The sequence below is a fragment of the Cheilinus undulatus genome, linkage group 11 (genome assembly GCF_018320785.1).
Source record: "Cheilinus undulatus linkage group 11, ASM1832078v1, whole genome shotgun sequence".
NCBI classification, from domain to species: domain Eukaryota; kingdom Metazoa; phylum Chordata; class Actinopteri; order Labriformes; family Labridae; genus Cheilinus; species Cheilinus undulatus.
In genome coordinates this window covers 10,799,035-10,821,469 of record NC_054875.1, presented here as the reverse complement: position 1 = coordinate 10,821,469, position 22,435 = coordinate 10,799,035, and the positions used below count along the sequence as shown (strand labels likewise).

The following is a 22,435-nucleotide window of genomic DNA, read 5'->3' as shown; positions in this document are numbered from 1 at the left end:
GCTGCTAAAGTGCCAGTTTTATCAGAACTTGACGACATTTCTTCATTAAAAGAAGAATAAAGAACACCAGTGAGTTGTTTTCTTTTCAAAAACAACGAAAGTCGTGTACTGACATGTCTACAGTTGACATGGTTCACGTTGTTCCTCGGTAGCTGCCCACGAGCACCTCAGTTGCAGCTATATCACATGTTTTGTTGCTCTGATTGGCCTGTAAAGATGTGACAGACAGAATGTTCATTCAATCACACTGAGTTTTTTCAAAGCCTCTGCCTTTTCCCAAACACTGAGTATTGAGAGTTTTCTAGATAGATGTGTGAAACAAATCCATCTGGTGTGTCAGGTTAGTATTGTGCGTCATTGATGGTAAAAATTCATTTTTTCTTTTTTACTTTTGTATTTAAGTACATTTCAGAGCCTTTATTTTTTTACTTTCACTTCAGTAAATGAGTTGTATCAGTACTTCTGCTTTTACCTGAGTATTTTCTCACGTAAGTATCTGCACTTCTACTTAAGCACAGAATGTGAGTACTTTTGTAACTACAGCCCATTTCATTTCAGAAATATTACAGAGATTAGATTAACCCTTTTGTTTCAGGATGATGAGGTCCTTATTCATGCTTTTTTTACTCCTTGATTAGAGTATTGTGATGTTTTAATGTTTGAATTGCCTGGAAAGAGTCTGCAAGGTTTGCAGATGTTGCAGCAATTCAAACTGACCAGAGATGGTTACATTACACTAGTGCTGGCCTCTCTTCATTGGCTTCCTGTTCAGGTTAGAGCAAGATTTAAGGAGTTGCTACTAACTTCTAAAAAGTGAATGGCACTGCACCATTCTGTCTGTCTGACTAGGTTAACCTGTATATACCTACATGTGCTTTGTGCTCCCAGAAGACTGGGCTTTTGAGTGTCCCCAAGGTCTGTTAAAAGACAGTTGGTGAGCGGGCTGTTGTTTTATATACACCAACACTGTGGAACAGTATACCTGTAGACATTAGGCAGGCATGTTCCATTGATGTATTCAAAGCAGAGCTGAAGATCCACTTGTTGTGGTGTTTATTTACAACACAGGTGGCGTTGGTGACTCTTGTGTGCTAAACAAAAACCACAGTGAAAATAATAATAGAGGTTCAAACACACATCCAGGTACAGTTCTGATTATACTGGATCTCTCTCCAGAGATTTTTTTTTACATATGCCCATAACAGAAAACCCTGTATTTGACTTGTCATGGTCATAGACTGTAGGAAATACTGGACAAGCTTGAGTGACATCAGCAGTTTGGTCACTTAGGGGGGCCTTTGAGTCCAATCTGCGTTGAAAATCATATTAAAACCTCTTTTCCAAACTAAGGCTGGAGATGTTCTTGCTGTTAACTTCGCCCACACAAACACATGATGCCTGCCATGCATCCCCTACGTCAGTTTGACGTGTCAGCTGGGCACGTCCTCAAAAATTAACAGGATGCTGACAGAAAATGCAGTATGCATGTGTGTGGTAGAGGCAGTGTGGAGGTAGATGGAGTAAACTCTGCAGCAGAGACCACAATGGCTAAAAGTTGTAAAGACAAACTGATAAATCATTTCCACAATTCTCCACATTTTTATAATGTGTTATTGTCACTTCACAAACATGTCTGTCAAACCAGATGGTACAGATGGTATGAGCTGATGTATATACCTGTAAGAATAATGGAAAAAACATTATTTTGACTTCATAGTTTTAAACTACACAGAGACATTCACAAAGACCTTTTCTGTTTTTAACAGCTGCTGTAACAATGGCATCTATGAATGCAGTCGGCTGAAAGTCACCAGTTAACATGGTTGCTAATTAAATTAATACACCAGGACTGTTACACCACATCAGTGCATGGAGGAGAATTTAGTAGAAACCGAGTGCAGACCATGTGTGTTCTCACACCAGTCTGAATAGATCTGATTTACAGTAACTGTTGATTTTGTGATGTTAATATTATGTGCATTTGATCTTTGAGTTAGCATAGTAACTTCCTTGAGTGTCCCCATGTTTGTAGTTTACATCTTACGCATCAGGTAGTTGTACACAACCTTTGCTCTATTGTGTGCCCTCTAGAGGTGTCCATTAGTAATGCACATCTTGTATGGGCAAGTATATACCTGTATACAAGAAAACTCATAATGCAGTGTTCACTTTTGTGAACTCAAGGTGAAACAGAAAGTCTGCCGAGGGCCTAAATTGAGATCAGCCTACAAACACTACAAAGAAGAGGTTTTGAAGCAGGTCTGACAAACACCTACTCCATGATGGCATGCAGTCATCTCAGCCATGGCACTAATTATGCAAAAATTAATGTCTTTGTTTAATCAAAGAGGATGTAACCTTTAAAAGCCAGTGGATTGGCCAGATTTTATGTCTGTCATCGGGCAGATCCGTCTTGCATGAGGAGAATGAGGCGGTAGCCATGGGCGTGATTTAGGTTTACTGCATGCCAGTAAACAGTGGCTGCTGCTGGTAAAGGGAGGAGCTTAAATAAAGCTATAGCGGCAGTCTTACCACAACTGGACCAAAGTTCTGTCTTAAAGAAGGGCAAAGAAGAGCACTAAAAGCTTTTCCTGAAAGAAAACATGTTCCTCCCCTGGCCAGCTTCAGTATGAGCTTTATTCACCAATTGGCCCCATTGTTAGTAAACAACAGTGCCTGTCTGTCAAGCTTCAGCTATGTAGTTGACTTACTGAGGCTGTGCATGTCCGCCACGTCATTCTGTCTTGTCGTTATAATTGGCCCCTAATCAACGTGACAGACAGAATGCTTGTCCCTCCGAGAATTATTTGAAAGTTTCTGCCCAGATGGATGTAAAGCGTATAGCACGCAATGGATACGAAATAATCTATCTGGTGTATCAGGTTAAAATAGGGGAGATTATTTATTCTGCATTTATTTACAGTAACATTGATGCTGTGACATGTAACCATGCGCAGGTCCCAGATGCACTGTTAATAGGAAAGTGCTTATTTGCAATACCTGTCCACAGGAGTTCTAAAATAATTCACCCCAACGTTCCCATAAAGGCATTCGCTATTTAGACCCAAATCATTTTTTAATCAGGTGTAAACATGTTTATTTTTATATTTAAATATAGCATTTTAACATGGGGTGTATATGTTACTTCCAGCCTCTGTGGCCATCCTCAGTTTGACACACAGGGAACTGCAGTTTTTCAGATTTTGACATTAGCTTCATTTTTCCCCCTTAAAGTGTAGGGGTGGGAATCACTAGTAGCCCCACGATACGATATTATCTTGATACTTGGGTCACGATTCAACATTATTGCGATTTTAAACACTTTGCAATACAGTGAGTATTGCGATACCACATATTGCAATATATTGCGATCTATACCATTTTTCAACTGTTTAGCTGATTTAGCATTAGTCTTGCCCTCATGTTTGTCGGATTTCTGCAGAATTTTATTTTTATGTAGCACTTCTTGCAAACCTCATGTGTCATATCCTTCTCATTCATGCCCTGCTTGCACTTCTAATATCCGCCTCCTGGTGCTGCCATGTTTGTTGTGCTTTCTCCTGCTCTATGACCGTCACCTCTGCCGACCTCACTGGACAAACAATTGATTTATTTTTCCATTATCATAGACTTCAGTTCAAATTAGCAATTAATTTGAAAAATCGATACTTGGTGGACGAGACTATACGATATATCACCTGACAAAATATCGCGATACTATGCTGTATCGATTTTTTGTCCGACCCCTAATGACCCCTCTTTTTCAGTACCAGAGCTCATTGGATCATTAGTTGCTGTCATTGTCTGCTTTGTTTTGATGAATTAACACTGAACAGAGATCAGCATAAAGCATATTTTTAATTTAAATCATAAGGAACAGCTTCTAATTCTGCTGCTGTTTCCAGCGGATTAGACCAGCAGGACAGCTATGCATAAATGCTTTTATTCTGATAAAGTTTTTGAAGCATGTATTCACACATCTAAATCAGATATTTTTACTTAGTTTCCATGTAAATAATTATTTGGAATTCACAGAATTTTCTGTCAAACTCAAGGAATATTGCACATGTAAACATAGCTAGAGTTGCACTTTGGATCCAAGGTATTGTAAATGTATTGTATCTAATGTGATGTTGACTGTTGTTGAGTAGAAATTCTTCATAACAAAATGTTAGGATGTTGAATTAGCACACACATAAGTAAGGCTGTTTCAGCTAAAAATATAAGTATCTGTGGCTCAGATTTACTGTACGACATTTATTCACCTCCCACTCACAGTATTTTTTTCTCTGGTTAAATGCATCAGCTTTTGCCTCAGCCGAGCCGACAGTTCTGACAGCATGTAGCGACACATGTGGTTTGACAAGGTAGTGCTACGGGGGAATTTCAGGAGAGAGCTGGTGTATTTTTCTCACTGCCTACCTCTGTGTATGCGTAACGGCTCTCCCCCTCCGTGAGATCCAGTTGGAACTGGAAATTTCTGGCCAGTGCTGGCTGCCTGCCCACTCCCACAGGCCAGGCTCCGTCAGCGGCACTTCCGGGAGTGTCTGAGCACAGGAGGAGAAAGTGAGAAGGAAACAAACAGCAGAGGGCCTAGAAAGCTGAGCCACACATGGTTTCTGGTCTGAGAAAAAAAGGTGTCTGGGCAGCTATGAATTTCCCTTTGATGTGCAAATCAGTTTCTTTTTATATTTACAACTGGATGCACACATGAATAAGGACTACAGGGAGAAAGATGGTGGTTTTTTCTTGTCCAGATCAGAGATTTTTTTTTATCTGAGAAAATGCATCACACTGTAGGCAATTTTCTGCTAATTCATAAATGTTCACATTAAATCATATAAGTTGCAAAATACCAAAATATTGTCTTTTTTCATGCACTATGTATGTTAACCTCTCTTGTTGTTCTGCAGTTTGGATAATAAATGCTCATTTTGTTGCCTTTATTTATTATAATTATTCTATATATAGTTATGATGTTAGCTTTAAAATATTTATTTCAGTAATTTAATTTGATGATGCGTAGTTACTTCATGCAAGACTTGGCAGTGATACACCAAGCTGCAATTCGCTGATGGCCAGGTGATTGAATTATTGCCTCCTAGCTATCATAGCCAGTCACAGCTCATTCTCCCAACAAGGGCAGTCCCTTTATGACGTCTCTCTTACTGATCCCTGCTTCATCAATACCAATCACACCAAACAGCTGCTGGCAAAGCTTCACCTCCACCATCACAGCTTATTCTCTAGCCTTAAGCTTATACGGCACCCTCATGTTCACTTTTGTGCTAATGTAGAGTAGATTTCTGCTAAAATAAATGGTATCATGAATCTGCTTGCTTGTTGTCAAGTATTATGTAAAGAATAGTGATTTTTTTGAGGTGTGTAATTCTCAACTTAAAACATACAAATAATACATTTGTAATGTAAGAAAACCTGAACTTTTAAGTTTTTGGCTCTTTAAGTTTTAAAATTAATCATGTACAAAGTGCAAATGCAGTAGCACCATCACAAACAAAAATGCTTTCTACAGGCATTTTTATAAACCTGTCAAGTACAACTTAATACAAAAATAAGTGCAGCCTTTTATGTGGTTATGTGATTGCACAATCTGACATTGCAATTGCAATTGCAATTAGATTAATTGTGTAGCACTATCATTTATGAATCACATTACACATGTGCAATCCACATCTACGTAAAGCTTCAACCCCAATGTCCACATGACCTGGCAACCCACAACCTCATTCAAGGACTGAACTGAACTTTGCTTTGTGCTTTTCTTGCTCTTCCATGGTACTTCTCTCTGCATTCCCTCCCTTAATTATAACATTTTCTCATTGTGTTTAAATAATATAAAAAAAAAACCCTAACATTTTTGCTTACAGCATGTTTGTGTGTGGTTAAAAACAACAACATACTAAAGTATTATGTTTCCTAGTAGAGTATTGACAATTAATGGGCTTTTTGAAAAAGGAATGGGTCTTTGCTGCAACAAATCTAGATCATTTAGGCAGAAAGTGACAGGTAAAGGTTACACAGACAAGATTTTTTTTGCATGGAAGCATGATAGATTTTCAAAACTATATAAACCAGTTTATAGATAGATAGATAGATAGATAGATAGATAGATAGATAGATAGATAGATAGATACTTTATTAATCCCATGGGAAATTGAAGAGTTTCAAGTTTCTGCTCATAAATGAATAAGAAAAAAAAAAGCAAATTAATGCAAAATATTTCCAGCTGTGCCAAAAATATGTGCTTTATTCATATGATTAATTTCTGGATAAAATAAGATATTCCCCCTATTATCGTAAAATCTGAACAATCATAAGTTGAGTAGAAAACCTCTTTGAATTTTTGCATAGCTATCATTGGACTGTTAATGATGACCCTGCCTTTTAAATTGATTTGGTAGATGAAAACAAGATGTTTTTTTAAAGGGGACATATTATGCAAAAATCACTTTTTCAGGCTTTTCTAACACAAATATGTGCCCCTGGCCTGTCCACAATCCTCTCAAGTAACAGAAACCCCCCCCCCCCCCAAAAAAAATTTTTTTTTGCTGAAACAAGCCTTTCTCAGATTTTACCCTAGTGACCTCACATGGGGAGTAAGCACCGCCCCCAGGTTTGGTTAGACTTTGGTCTAGGAGATTGATGGGTCGTGTCATTTCCTGAGAGGGGTGTGGTCAGGGGCGGAGTCAGACAGGTCATTAACATTTAAAGCCACAGACACAGGAATGGCTCGTTATGAGAAGGGCTGAAACAGAGGGGTTTTTAGACATGCAAAAATCCAGTACTGGGGCGTTTTTTTCAGCAGCAAACCTCTGAGAACAATACAAACTTGTCTTAAAAGGGTAAAATATGGCCCCTTTAAATGAAATTAAAAATTGAAAATAAAATTTTGTCTGTTCTATCAAAAAAAAGACAGTGTTATGATGAATCAGTACATGATGAAACATACACCTCAGACCCCCCCCACAAAGAAATGCATGTGTCCCCACCAAAATTGAAGACTGAAGCAAACCCCCTACTTTGTGACTCAACATATAAGCTCACAGTGGAACAAGAGTTGTATTGAGGCACATCTCTTGGCACCCCTATGACAACCCCCACCCACAACCTCCTGTATTTTTACACCTAAATCTTTGCTCGTATGAGCATTGTGCTCCCTAGAAAGCAAAGCATGTTTCTTGGATAACCCATGGAGTATCTGTTGAGCAGAGCCTTATTCGCCAAGCAAAACTGTATATCTATTTTGAAATAAATTCTTAAAGAATACAGAATAGAGAAATAAGCTAGACTATTAACTAGATTCTGAAATACTCCTTGGAAAGGCAGCGTAAATAAATCTTTTATAGTAAAACAAAAAAGGATTTTTCTAATGAATGATGGAGTTCTGAACTAAAATTTGAACAATGTCTAAGTCAGTGTTCTTCTTTTGCTACAGCGATTCCAGCAGTAGTTCCAGTGATGACTCTCCTGCACGCTCAGTGCAATCTGCTGCTGTCCCTGCACCCTCAGCTCTTCCTTTATCCTCCATTGACAAGGATGAACCACGTAAAAGTTTTGGAATAAAGGTTCAAAATCTTCCTGTGCGCTCTACAGGTTAGTTTATGCTGTTGCAAACTGATTCCTATTCTGAAATATTGATGCGTTGCTTTTTTGTTATCCACTCATATCATTATCAGTTTAAATTAGTTTGTATTTCGGTACAATTACTAAATTATTTTTTATTCCAATTGCTACAGATACAAGCCTGAAGGATGGCTTGTTCCATGAATTCAAAAAACATGGAAAAGTCACATCTGTACAAATCCATGGAGCGTCAGAGGAACGCTATGGGCTCGTCTTTTTTCGACAGCAAGAGGACCAAGAGAAAGCACTCGGCGCATCAAAGGGGAAACTGTTTTTTGGCATGCAAATTGATGTCACAGCCTGGAATGGCCCTGGTAGGTCCTGATCTTTAACTTTACTGAAGAAAAAAAAATAATAACAAAATGCTGAAGATACCAATGAGTCGTTTTTTTTTTTTTCAGAGACAGAAAGTGAAAACGAATTCCGGCCTTTGGACGAGAGGATAGACGAGTTTCATCCAAAAGCCACACGGACATTATTTATTGGAAACCTGGAGAAAACGACCACTTACCATGACCTGCTAAACATCTTTCAACGCTTTGGAGAAATAGTGGTGGGTTTATACTGTGAAATGATTCACAGCCATGTCAGTTGTAATGATTACCATATAGTAACAACCATTATTACAGTTGCTGACAGCATACTTCTCTTTTTTTTTTTTTTACTTTAAAGGACATTGACATCAAGAAGGTGAATGGAGCCCCTCAGTATGCCTTTCTACAATATTGTGATATTGCCAGTGTCTGTAAGGCCATAAAGAAGATGGATGGCGAGTACCTTGGCAACAACAGACTAAAAGTGAGGATCATTCTTTCATTGTATTTTAATCTTAAACCCTTGACCCTTATATATTCTCTTCTTCAGACATGTATCCAGCATTGTTTATGAGTGTATGTTTAAGGGCACGGTTAAATTAATTAAAATGTTTGATTTAATTTATAATAGTTGTAATTTTACATTTATAATTTCTTCCTCAGCTTGGGTTTGGAAAGAGCATGCCTACTACATGTGTATGGTTGGATGGATTAGCATCAAACACAACAGAGCAGTTCCTAACCCGCCATTTCTGCCGATATGGACATGTTGTCAAGGTAAATATTTTTATTTTGCTCTTCCAAGTAACCCACTGTTTACTTTCTGAAAGCCTTGGAGTTAATTTTCCTCTCTCTTCTTTAGGTTGTATTTGACCGGATGAAAGGAATGGCCCTTATCCTGTATAACAACATCGAATATGCACAAGCTGCTGTCAAAGACACAAAAGGGTGGAAGATAGGGGGCAGTAAGATCAAGGTAAGTGAAAAGTAAGGCCTTGAAATTTCTCCCTGATATTGTGTGTTCTCCATTTCTGACTGGGTGTAGAAGTTCCAACCAATGTTACTTTTCTTCTTCAGGTGGACTTTGCCAACCAAGAGAGTCAGATGGCTTTTTATCGCTCCATGCAGGCATCTGGCCAGGATATTCGAGACTTTTATGACATTCTCTCTGAAAGAAGGTGTGTAGGGTTTGCTTCAGTAATGATTTAATCTCTGAACTGTTCTTGAAATTGTTAAATGATGATGATATTACAGCTCTGTTTTTGTCTTTTTTCTTGGCAGGGATGATCGCCGAACTCAGTACGAGTTCCAAGCTGAAAGACAATATTACGAAAATGTACGAACACCAGGAACCTATACAGAAGATCCACGGCGTAAATACACCTCAAGAAGTCGGGAGTTCTACACTGAATGGGACCCATATCAGGGAGATTACTATGATCCACAGTACTTTGAAGACCCTCGGGAATATCGAGAATACAGAGCTGATCCTTATGAGCAGGACATCCGTAAATACAGCTATTTGCAGCGGGAACGAGAAAGAGAGAGGGAACGCTTTGAAACAGATCGTGGACGTGATCATGGGAGGAGGACCGTTGAGCGCAGCCAAAGCCCATCTCACATAGCTTCTAGACGTCCTGCTAGCCCTACTGCATCTCCTTCACTCTCTGAAAGGATACCGAGTGATTCAGACCGCCGTATTTGTTGCCGATCTTCTGAAAGAAGTGGCAGCTGCAGTTCAATATCACCCCCAAGATTTGAAAAACTTGAAAAGGCACGAACTGAAAGGTATAATAAAACTGACAAACTTGAGAAGGATCGAGTGTTCGATATTGAAAGAGGGGGTCTGGTTGAAAAGGAGAAGAGAGCCGGGCGTAAAGATCGAGGGGACAAGGACAAAAGTGACAAACAAAGACTTAAGAAGCTCAAAGTCACATCACCGATCATACAACCATGTGAGGTGGAACCAGAACTTGAAAGAGATGTAAGCCCAGAGTCAGTTCTTCGAACCAAACACAGTAAAGCTGCAAAGGAGGGCTTGAGTAAAACAAGGTTAGACCTTCTGCCTTGTGTTGTGCAGTTAACACGTGTCAAAGAAAAAGAAGGAAAACTAATAGGTCATTCTGTCCAAGAGAAACCATCACAGAGGGGTGGGATGGACAGTCCTAGATTGGCCTCGCCCTCATCTGACCAGAAGAGTCCTCCATTCCGCCCAGAACCATCAAAACTGGATATGTCAAAGCATGGAAAGCTGCCAAGAGACAAAAATATTCACAGTTTGGTGGAGGTTATGGAAAAGGATGCTAAGATCAAATCCAAAAAACATGGAAAATCTGAAATGGGATTTGACAGTGGTATTTCTGTTGATATAGACCGTTTGGCTGCAAGAAAGAGACGTTTTGAAGACTCTGGGAAAATTGATAGACCGAAAAGAACTAGTGAGGAGGATCTTGTTAGATCTGGACTTCATAAACTATGGAACCATACAAGGGACACGGATTCAGAGAAGAACCTTCTGACTAAAGGGATCCACAAAAAGGAGCACCACAAAGAAAAAAGTGCCAGGGTTGTCTCACTCAACAGTCCTAAAGATGTACGAGACTATGAAAGCAACTCAGCAAGCCTGTCTATGGAGCGGCAGTCACAACTAGAGGAGCCTCATGAAGACACTACTCAGCAGTTAGACTCTCCATATCTTAAAATGGATTTAGAAAGCTCAAAGAGTGAGAACAGCCCCATTCACATAAAGATGTCAGATCATGGCAGCCTTGATTTAGAGGAATTCAAAGAACAACAGAAACAGGTTTTGTCTGAAATTGAGCAAGGAAGAGGGAAGTGCAAAGACTCAGATGATGGAAATGAACATCTTGTGCATATTGACCAGAATAATATTTGCACTGAACAAACTGAACAGGGTCAGTGGCTCCACTCTAAGATTGGTGATCCTGATAAGTTACTCAAGTATGAAAATCCATCAAGTAATGACTCTAGGAATTTTGAAAAAGATTATATCTTGCATGACGTTGGAAAACGACTTCAGGATATGGCTAGTGATGACTTCTCTTCCTCTAAACGAAAGAAACTACAAAATTTTGACTTTGAAATGGTACCCACAAAAAGAGAGCGCAACTTTGCTGGTTACCAAAAGTTGAATGAGGACATTTATCAGAGTATAACATCCTCAATGGCGCATGGGCACTTTTCCGCAAATGAGGATGAAGAGACTGCCCAGATTTCTGTATCAATAACAAACAAACAAAGAAAATCTCCAACAACAGACAGTTCATTTTCACACTCAGATTTGCTGAAAAACAGTTTTGGCCTGACAGAGTCACATTTCCAGTCTTCTGACACTGAGCTCCCAAAGCTTAAGACGAACCTGTTTGGCTGTGATGAGGAGTTAATGCAACGCTGGGAAAGACGTCTCAAGTCTGATTCACTCAGGATGGAAATGACTTTCCCAAGTGATACTTCGAAACGTGAGGGCATCCGCAAACGCCTCGGTCAGGATTTGGAACCTGGAGAAGTTCAGTCTGACTCAGATGATGATGGAGACAAACACATTTCTCCCAAGTCCAATAGTTCCTTGTCCTACATCCTGAGGGAACGTGATGAGAGGATGACAGACCTGAAGTTTTCAAGCTCCTTGGAGAAGAATAAGTTTTATTCTTTTGCTTTAGATAAAACTATAACCCCAGACACAAAAGCACTTCTTGAACGAGCCAAAACACTATATTCCACCAGAGAAGATAATTGGTCATTTCTCCCTTCACGCTTTCCAGTCTCCCACAGCTGTTCAGATAAGGACAAGGTGGAGCTAGCCCCTCGCCCAATTCCTTCTTGGTATAAGAAAAAGATTCGCACTGACTCTGGTGAAAAGCTGCATGATAAAAAAGAAGAAATAAAGCCACAAGACCAAGAGCGTCAGGATCTGTTTGCCTCTCGCTTCCTGCACAGCTCAATTTTTGAGCAAGATTCAAGACGCTTGCAGCATCTTGAACGTAAAGACCAAGACTTAGAAACTGGTATTGTTAGGCCTTCTGCAAAACCAGGTGCCACTGAGGCACAGTCTGAATCTGGAACAGGTGATCCCCCACAAGAACCTATAGTGCTTTTCCATAGTCGATTTTTAGAGCTTCAACAACAGAAGGACAAAGACCATCCTCCACATGATGGAGAGAATGATTCTGTTGTGATGGGGATTAAAAGAGAAGAACTTCAAAATTGTGATGATGTTTCTGACAAGGAAACTGAGCCACCAGTGAAACTTGAGGACAAATCAGCCAGTCCTGAAGTAAAATTGTCAGTTTCTTCTTTTATTCCCACTATTAAAGAAATAACACCACAAGAAAAAAGAGAACCTGTGACCCGATCACCAGATCAACCTGTGTCAATTGTCAAAGAGGAAAAATTGGAGCCAGTTCTTGAGTCATCTCACTTGCAGTCTCTTCCAACAGAAGACAGCAAACACATTGCTCCCAAGCTAACTGTAACTCCTCCACTCACCGTTGCAGAGCCAGAAATTGAAATGGAAACAAAATTGGAGCTGATTGAACCCAAAGCAAAATCTGGAGATAGCTTGGCAGTGGAAAATAATCCTCTTGTAGAGGACAAGCCTCCCACTCCCGGTGGTTCCATAAGTGGTTTTGAGAAAGAGACAAAAGAATCGACTTACTCTGACTATCCAAAGATTGATGACAAATCTGAAATCTTAAAAGCAGAACCTAAAATAGAAATTCAGGAAACAAAACACTCTGAGGAATCTCAGAAGACTGAGACTGACATTGAGGCTGGTATGCCAGAGTTAGAAGCTGAAATAAAGCCATTTCCAAATCGCAGACAGCCCAAAAATAAGAGGGCAAAACAACAAGCAGTAGTACGCACTTCACAACCTTCCCAAGTTGTTGCCACTGAGAAACCAGCTACACGAAAAAGTGAAAGGATTGACAAAGAGAAGCTCAAACGAGCTTCATCTCCTCGGGCGTCTGAGCCAAAAACACCATCCAAGTCACCTATTCATGCATCAGATTCAGAGCAAAACCGTGAGTCAAGTCTGATCCATGGGAGAACACGTCGCAGGAATGTAAGATCAGTTTATGCCACTCTACATGAAGATGACCAAGCTAGCAAAGAAGTGGTTGAGTCCCCCCGCTCTATGCGCAAACGTGGTGCTGACAAAGAACCAGTTCAGCCAGAAATTCCGATTCCAGCTACGAATACAAGGCGAGGGCGTCCACCTAAAAGAGGTGTCAAGCGTGGTGAAGATTTATCACCAGTCAAAACAGATCAGCAGAAAACCACAGAAGATGAAACAGAGGTCAAAGAATCTTCAACTCCAGTTGAGGTTGTGAAAGCCTCTGAGGGATGGCGGTCGCCCCGTACCCAGAAAGTGCAACAATCACAATTTACTACATCTGCTCCAGTTACCAAGAAAGGTGGTAGAATAGACAAACAGATTGGAGGCACTGCCCTTCTGGCAGACCAAGCAGATCCGGGAAGTCAAAATGAATCGGAACCTTTGCACAAAGCTGATTCTGTACTGTTGGGGAAGTTTTCAGAGAAACCAGAAAATACAAGGTTACCAGTGCAAAGAAAGGAAAAAGAGTTAAAAGATTTTGGTGGAAAGAAGTCTACTGATGGGGATATTGAAACTCTACATGCCGGCTGTGTTGAGAAGAGACAACAGCCTGAAAAGAGTGTTAAGGTGAAACCATCAAGGCTTAAAAGAAATACCAAGCAGGCCACTGGAGATAAATCACACAGTTTAAAAAATCTTGAAATCCGTGTAAGCGTTGATGATGTAAAAGGTTTAATTCGCTCAGAGGAAGATGAGGCAGAGTCGTTTGAAGCACCTTCTTTAACTAAAACCAAGAAAGATGTACAGGACAAGGACGTTACAAAGATCTTAGGCTTTCCTGAAGAATCAAAAGAACCTGGCACCCAGGAAAAGGAAGACATCATATCAGACACTGAACTTCCTGCAGACCCTGCTGCACTCTTAGCACGACAGATGGAGTTAGAGCAAGCAGTTGAAAACATTGCTAAACTTACAAGTGAGCACCCCCCTCGACCCTACAAAGAGCCACATTCAGAGCAACCTACAGCATTGCCTCCAGTCATAGTAGAGCCAGAGGGTGAGGTTGAGGAGGAGAAGCCAGCCAATCCTGCAAGTGAAACTGAACTTGCAGCTGCTATTGATTCCATTACAGCTGAAGAAACTTGTGCAGAAGCAGATGGTTTCACGGCTTCTTCAACTTACACAGCTCTCATTCCTACACCTGAACCCCTTATATCCCCCTCTTCCAATGAGATTATTGAGCCTGAAACACACATGGTTATCAACAATGTTCTCCCTGCTGACTCAGATGAGGGTCCTCTTTCACCAAGCCCAAGGGGGCTAATGGCAGATTCTAAAGAAGCTGAGGATACCCCTGTACTTGAAACTCCCAAGAAAACTGGTAAAGGTAGAGCAAAAACGCCAAAGAAGTCTAGAAGTCGTAAAGGTGCTGCCAACAAGAAAGGGGATACTACAGAAGACGTTTTACAACCTGAGCCTTCTCCAAACAAGTTACCAGAGTCAATTCCAGAGGATCCAGAAACCATTACATCAAAAGCAGTTACTTTTACAGCAGCGGCCTCTGTGGTCACTGCTGTTGCGACTTGTAGACGGGACGTCACAAGTGCCATAACTGTTGACACACCCAAAGAGGCAGAACAACCTGAAGTAGAGCAGCCTGTACCCAAAGAATCTGCCTTTCATGCAGGCACAAGCAACATCTCCAGCTCTAAAAAGCATCCCTCAGCAACAGAGCCATCTACCCCTACACTTGCCCAGGCTTCTGCCCGACCACAACCAGTATCCCAGTTTAATGTACCCCTGCTTCGGCCTTCAAAAATGTCTCTTTCACCAGACTGGCTTCCTAGAACTGAGGAAAGTAGAATCTATGTTGCTCCTTCATGTCAGGTAACAGTGGTTACCCCTTCTGCACCACCTTCAACTACACTTGGAAACCCTTCAACAAATCCCCCAATGCCTCCTGATACCAAGGCATCAGATATTGATCCAAGTTCCAGCACCTTAAGGAAAATCCTTATGGAACCAAAATATGTATCTGCATCAAACAGCAATTCCATACCTACCACTATAGTGACATCTGTGCTCTCAGATCCTTCAAGGATTTCAGAGAATGATAACCCTGCTGATAAAATGGTTTCAAGACAGTTACATCCTGAAGAGAGACCACATTTACCCCCGCAGCCCATCCACCACAAACCCTTCCCACTGACAGAGTCTCAACAGAACTGTGGCGATAAACCTCAGCATACTGTTATTTCTCCTACTACCTCAGTTATAAGTCGAATTCCAATGCCTTATGATACGGAGGAAACTCCACGAATTTCACTTAGTAATCGAAGTATTGGCCCATCTATACCGAAGCAAAAATATAGATCAAACTCAAATGAGAACAATCGCTACCATGGCATGGATATAGTCGAAGATGGGGCCAGAGGGCGCTCTGTTGTTGAGACCACTCCCTACAGTACAGGCCCCAGTCCAGGCCTGAGGGTCAATACATCAGAGGGTGTTGTAGTTCTCAGTTACTCCGGCCAGAAGACCGAAGGGCCTCACCGGATGAGAGCCAAGATCAGTCAGATTCCTCAAGCCAGTGCTGGTGATATTGAGTTTCAACAATCTGTGGCCAAATCTTCAGTGAAGCAGGACCCAGTTATGGCATCATCCCAGTCACCTACTCCGAAAGTAGCCCCGACTTCTTCAACTTATGGACACACAGGAGTTCTCTTGACAGGCCAATCTTATAACTCTCAACCTGTAATTTCTAGTACCAAACAGGAGAGTCTAGGAGGTGACAAGTCTGATGCTCCATATCATACAACATCCCAGGGTGGCGTGGTTAAAATGTTTCAACAGCCAGTCAGTACTTCTCAAGTCTTGATGTACAACCAAGCTGTGATACAGCATCAGCATGCTAAAAGAGGCCTGGGGACAGAACCTCTACCCAAAAAAATGGACATTGGCAAAACTGTTCAGCAGTCTAACCTGAGCCCAGTTATGAGTCCACTCCAACCATCACTATCTGGAAATCGCATGAGCCCTAGCCCTGGCATTCCAACTGATAGGACAGCTCTCCACCTAAAGCAGGAACCCCAGTCCCCACGAACAGCTGTCCCATCCCCTCTTCCCTTTGCCAAAGCCTGCCCTCCAAGCAGTTCACCAAGAGGATCATCTGTAGTTTTGGGTCATGGCATTCCACCAATGTCTACATATCATTCTAGTATTCATCACCCTCATTCAGAGCAATCCTCTGTGATAATGCAGCCGCACAGTGTCACACAGTCAATGGCTCATGAAGCAAGGATGAACACCCCACCGATGAGTGGGATAAACTACGCAAGGAGAGGGGACTCTATGTCTTCTCCCCACACCGGACCTTCACAGCGCTCTAATACACCACAGCCTAATGTTATACGAGATATGGTACTGCAGACTCACTCAAGTCCCAAGGCATCAGTATCAGTTGGTGGTGGAAGCAATGCAAATGAAGAGGACCCCAGGCACTTAAACCAAGCTCTTAGCAGACCTTCAGTACCCCAGCTCCACTCAGATGTAATGATGATTCACAGTGATCATCGTGGGCTTCACCCAAGCATACGCATAGACCAGTACAGAGACATGCACCAGCACATTCTCATGCACCAGCAACTGGGAGAACAGGCCACAGTGGAATCAAGGCAGTCTCGCACCTCAGAGTCTGCAGCAGCTACACAAAGCAACATCTCTGGGTTGTCAAAGAGTCCATTGATGGGAAAGGGCATTGAACCTTCGAAAGAATCTCTCAAACCACTTGAAGGGAAGCTAATACATCCACCCTTGAACGATGGCAGGATAAGGGGAGTCCATGCATCTAGTCCTGTTATGGTGTCTCCACATTCCCATGGGGTTCACCTGATGCATCCACCAAGTGTGGGCCCCTTTTCAGTGTACCGGGACATGAGGGGTTTCCCACCTCAATTTCCAGGACAACCTTCATCAGGACACAACCTGGCAAGCCAAGGCATTACATCTTCACAGGTCAGTTTATATGCTTAAATAATTGACATTTTGCAGATATTGTATATGTTGTAATGCATCTTCAAGGTACAGGTTACAAACATAAACATTGCTCAGTTAATTTAGTATGTTGTCTTTGAATTAGGTTCCCCTGGAGTCTGCCCTGGGTTCAAGGGATAAGATATCTCAGCCACATGGGGGAGGAAGTGATTCCAAAAATGACAGTTCCCATCTTCGCCATGCTACCTCTACAGATCATTCACACATTTCCCGGATATCTGGGGATGCACTCTCACCCTCATACCAGTCTCCCATGACATCCCCAATGTGTCTTACTAACAAGCCAGATCCATCTCTGCAGAAGGGTGCTCCAACTTTCCTTCCAACACCTCCGCCAGCAGTACCCTCATCAGGTTCAATGCTATCACAGCGTGATGCTAAACTGGAACATTCAGGCCATCGTTCCATCGACATGGTGCAGCTTTTAACGGTAGGAAGGCCAAATGGCCAGATTATCTGGACAAGAAAAAATGAGAAGATAATATTTTAAACCTTCCTCTGTTCTTCTTTACAGAAATATCCAATAGTATGGCAAGGCCTTTTGGCACTGAAGAATGACCAGGCTGCTGTCCAGTTGCACTTTGTTTCTGGCAACACATTGCTAGCTCAGCGCTCCCTGCCACCCCCAGAGGGAGGTCCTCTTCTACGCATTGTCCAAAGGATGAGACTTGAGGCCTCACAGTTGGACAGTGTTGCACGTAGAATGACAGTGAGTATTTTGCTTTTATTCTAAATTATATAAAATGTTAATGATTAGGTTGATAAATGCTTTCAAATGCTTGTTTGAAAATTTGTGAGTTGTCTTATTAACAATAGAGGGTCTGCATGTAATGTTACAGTTAGCGTGAGTCTCTGCAGTTCCAGCTGCTGAATAGCAGAAAGCATGAACTGGTGACAAGAATCAGGAGGGAATAAGCATTAAACAGCTTATTTGAGCTATAAAGTACTGCCTTTTCAATAGGGATGTAACAGTATCACAGTCTCACCATAATCTCACAGAATGTATTGTGGTATCACCCCCCACCCACCTTCCACCAAAAAAAAGACCCCAACAAAGGAAGACTTGAAAAAAATGACGTCCACATTTATTAAACAATAATTGCACTTATTGCAATATGTGCAAAGAGTGCTGTGCATTTAGTTTAAAAATATATACATTTACTTTTGCTCCAGTGTGTTTACTACCCTTTTAAAATGTTCTTTGTCAACCTCTGAAAATAGATGATTCACCGATACACCTCCTATCTTTTGAACCCTTGTGTTGTTGTGGGATCGTGAACACTGAAGAGACTTTTGGCCTGGCCTCTTCTCCTTTCTTATTTCTTGACACCGGTAAACCAAAATGCTTCCACACTTCAGATTTAAAAGTTGCAGAGCCTCCACAATCTTTAAAACTTTTTCACTCTGTTCTACCTCACCGCTGGTAGCATCCACCATTTTCGTTCTGTTAAAACAAGCTAGCACATGGAGCGCAAAGGATAATGGAAACACAAAGGCCAATGGTAACTTTAGTTCCCACTTTATTTTACTCTCTTCCACTAAAAACTACACTTTTTGCCCTGAAGACCGTCACGTCTATGACCACATTGAGACGCATCTGTTACCATGATGCAGCAAAATTAACAATACCATTACAGTGCATACCCTGTTTGTATAAAAAATGGACTCCAATTGTATAATTGTTTTTTCCATTTTTACATCTGCATTAAAGATCAATTATTCATGGCAGGTGGAGAATGATTACTGTTTGCTACTGGCTCTACCCTGTGGTCGAGACCAAGAAGACGTCCTTGGTCAAACCCAAGCCTTGAAAAGCGGCTTCATCACCTACCTGCAAGCCAAACAGGCAGCTGGCATCATTAATGTGCCCAACCCTGGCTCTAACCAGGTCTGTGCTCCATCAGACTTTCTCTATTAACCTTGTTTCCTGATGAGATACTCTTTGCATTAATTTCCTAATGTCATCTTCATCCCCACAGCCAGCCTACGTGGTGCAGATATTCCCTCCGTGTGAATTCTCTGAAAGCCACCTTTCTCGTCTGGCCCCGGACCTTCTCAACAGCATCTCCAGCATCTCCCCTCACCTCATGATTGTCATTGCCTCAGTTTGATTACCTCCATCGTTTTCCTGAACAAAGCCAACACCAGCTGTTCTGGATTCATCCAGTTTTTTTAAACTGGAATTGCCTCATATTTTTATGAGTTTGACTTTTGTAAATATCTGATTTAGCACGTGCTCACCTTTTTTTCTTCACTTCACCGAGTCCTTAAGCCACTCAATGACATTGATTTTCAAAAACTAAACCTTTTCAGAGGGGATCTGAAGGGTCAAATGGGATTTTGATGACCATTTTTGATTTGTCATTTCATTTTTTGCCATTTTTGGAGATGTTGTGCATAGCTTTTTCTAATTCATAGCATCAACGGCTACGGATTGACTCTTCTTATGGGATATTTTTTACCTTCATAAAAGTGATTGTGAATTTCTTTTTTTAAAAAAAGACGAACAATGTGAGAAGTCATTGCACTATGTTAAGAAAAAAATTGTGAACTCTGTACAGATTTGAGTATAAATTATATGTTATGAAATTACTCTTGTAAACAGCCATGCTTGAGCAAGTCAGAAGAAAATCATTGCCTGGGAAATGATGGAGAGTCATTTCAGCCTGATCAATCATACTGCTTTAGCTCTTTTGCCATCAGCCAACTTCTACGTCATTTCCAGACCCAACTCTCCACCCTGAAGTGTTCCCTGCCCCAGGAACTCCAGACGGGACTTTTAGAGTTGTACAGTTTACACTCAATGCCTCAACAGGGGACTGTATAAAGAATATTTAATTTGTTTATTTTTGTTTGCATCTTCTTAAGCCTAAGGGTATTGTTGACAATTGTGAAACTGTAAATATTATAAATATTTAAAGACTGAAGCAACGGGGAGAGACCAAGTGAATTATTTTACCAGACAGATCATCAAAGCTCAATGTTTTTTCTTATGTTTTTTGTTTTGTTTTGTTTTGTTTTTGTTTTTGTTTTTTGGGGAGGTTGTGGGGGGGGGTGTAAAGCAGGGGACTGAACAGACCTGTAATGGATTCAGTTAAGAAATTCAAGCAAAAACAGTTTTTGTTATTATGTGCCAAAAGGTCTTTTGCAAACTCTCTACACACGCATTGTATCTGAAACAGAAACTGATCAGAACCTATTTTCATATGTGACTTTGTATTTACCGTTCAGAGGGCAGACTTTATTCCTTTCTTTTGGGAAAATTCATCAACCCAACTCTGTTACTTCAATGCTTTTTACATGACGTCGTCGTATCCTCATTTTGAAGGAACTATTGTATTGTAGGTTTGATTTTCTGTTTAAAGTCCTGTTCCCCTTCTCCCTGATGTGGTCCTCCACTGCCCCCTGCTGTCTGAAAATCACGCTCTACATGTAAAGACTTGCATACCAGGGTCATTTAAGTCGTGACTCCATGGCAGATGAGTTTAGCATGCTTTATTTTCAAAAATGCTTCAGTCAAATCATAGAGGCAAAGAATGTGACTTGAACTTGATATCATGCCGCTAATGGATGTGTTGATCATCTGTCTATCCCTCCCCTTTAAATGTCTTTTTGAGCCAAGCTGTACATACTGATGTCTTTAATCTGTGCTCTTGTGTATTTTCCCCCTTTATAATTGTCTTTCTTCAGGGTCCTTATTTTTGTTTTGTGCAACAAAACAAAGCAGTCTGAAAGAGACGGGAGAGGAGGCGTGTGAAACCGATGCTGAAAGTAAAACCATGCTTGTCAGTTTTTTGTGATGTAAATATTTCTATGACTGCAAGCTGAATACTCTCATGGTTATGTTGAAGGCACTTATAATTTTTGATAAACAAAGAAGACGAAAATACTGAAAAAAACGGTGATTAATATGAAAACTGTCTTTTGATCAATCTTCATTTTGAGTGTATTTTGCTGTTCCTCCATGAGGAATTTTAAACTGTAAAATAAATGGTTGTTTAACTTACTTCTGAAGATCATTAAATGGTCCGTCACTCTTGGTTTGTGGTTTTTATGAAATTTTTTTTATAGCTTTTATGTTGCAGACAGATTCATCCAGAATCATCAGTTGGTTGAGAAAGGAGATTGAAATCTGTAAGACGCTGAATGCTTGCTACATGTAAACTTTAAGTTGCTTTCTTTTACAGCATGTTAAACCTGTTTACAATACTTTTAAATAGTGAAAGGACTTCACAGTAAAACATTCATGTGACAGAATCAGTCCTGCAATCCACTCAACAGTCAGAAGATGTCAGTATCTGCCTTGATTCTCCAAAATCTAAACGTGGTCACATGCCTGCAGTCAAGTCCTGGATTTCCAGTAACTCTCTGACTTGTTTCAAGAACCTCTGCCAACTCTAGAAAAGACACTGATCTCCCTACACCTGGTTTAGGCTTCCTGTCTGTGTCAGAACAAAAGAAACCAGAAATCTTGGAGTGATCTTCAACTCAGGTGTCCAAAGTGGAGCAATTTTGTTTCCACCAGCTGAAGCCTGGCACATGCCAAAGGATTTTAAAATCTTAACAGACTTTCAGAATATGAAAGATCTTACACATGGTGAAATGATATTCTGATATTGTGTGGCATGCAACAAGATGAACAACACAGCACACCACACATTAACAGAGTCATTCACCAAAAACCAGAGTCTCCACTCTCAAAACTCCAAATCTCAAATTAAATGTGACTTTAGTGCAGTGATCATCAACTGGAGGCCTGGGGGCCACATCAGGCCTGCCACAGCTTCCCATCCAGCCCCCAGAAAATGTGTCGAGGAAAATATGTTGTGGTATTTAGGTTTTATTGTTTGATAATATCCCCATAGACTTTAAAACATTGGCTTCATGTTTAATCCATTTTACAGAAATCCATCCTTCAGTCATTAGAAGTGATTATGATGCATGATAAACATATACTCATTAGTCTGCTCCCACAACAGAAGACAACTTTCCTGCCCATTTCCCAACATGCTGGCCCCAGAAATACACTATATTGCCAGAAGTATTCACCCACCTGCTTTGACTCACATATGAACTTAAAAGACATCCCATTCTTAATCCATAGGGTTTGAAAAGACATTGGTCCACCCTTTGCAGCTATAACAGCTTCAACTCTTCTGGGAAGGCTTTCCACAAGGTTTAGGAGTGTGTTTATGGAAATTTTTGACCATTCTTCCAGAAGCGCATTTGTGAGATCACACACTGATGTTGGACGAGAAGGCCTGGCTCTCAGTCTCCACTCTAATTCATCCCAAATGTGTTCTACTGGGTTGAGGTCAGGACTCTGTGCAGGCCAGTCAAGTTCATC

The 22,435-nt window shown here is 40.9% G+C and overlaps 1 protein-coding gene across 1 annotated transcript in view; it reads left to right on the top strand.

Moving 5' to 3' along the window:
- spen (spen family transcriptional repressor) overlaps positions 1–21,128 on the top strand; it is a 37,418-nt gene extending 16,290 nt beyond the window's left edge. The window contains exons 4-15 of the mRNA XM_041798562.1: positions 7,457–7,614; positions 7,758–7,958; positions 8,046–8,197; positions 8,317–8,442; positions 8,622–8,735; positions 8,821–8,934; positions 9,036–9,136; positions 9,240–17,049; positions 17,174–17,518; positions 17,603–17,797; positions 18,818–18,976; positions 19,068–21,128. Of these exons, the coding sequence (XP_041654496.1) occupies positions 7,457–7,614; positions 7,758–7,958; positions 8,046–8,197; positions 8,317–8,442; positions 8,622–8,735; positions 8,821–8,934; positions 9,036–9,136; positions 9,240–17,049; positions 17,174–17,518; positions 17,603–17,797; positions 18,818–18,976; positions 19,068–19,199 (9,607 nt within the window). The 3' untranslated portion in view covers positions 19,200–21,128. The remainder of the gene's footprint in view (positions 1–7,456; positions 7,615–7,757; positions 7,959–8,045; positions 8,198–8,316; positions 8,443–8,621; positions 8,736–8,820; positions 8,935–9,035; positions 9,137–9,239; positions 17,050–17,173; positions 17,519–17,602; positions 17,798–18,817; positions 18,977–19,067) is intronic.
- The last annotated feature ends 1,307 nt before the right edge of the window (positions 21,129–22,435 follow it).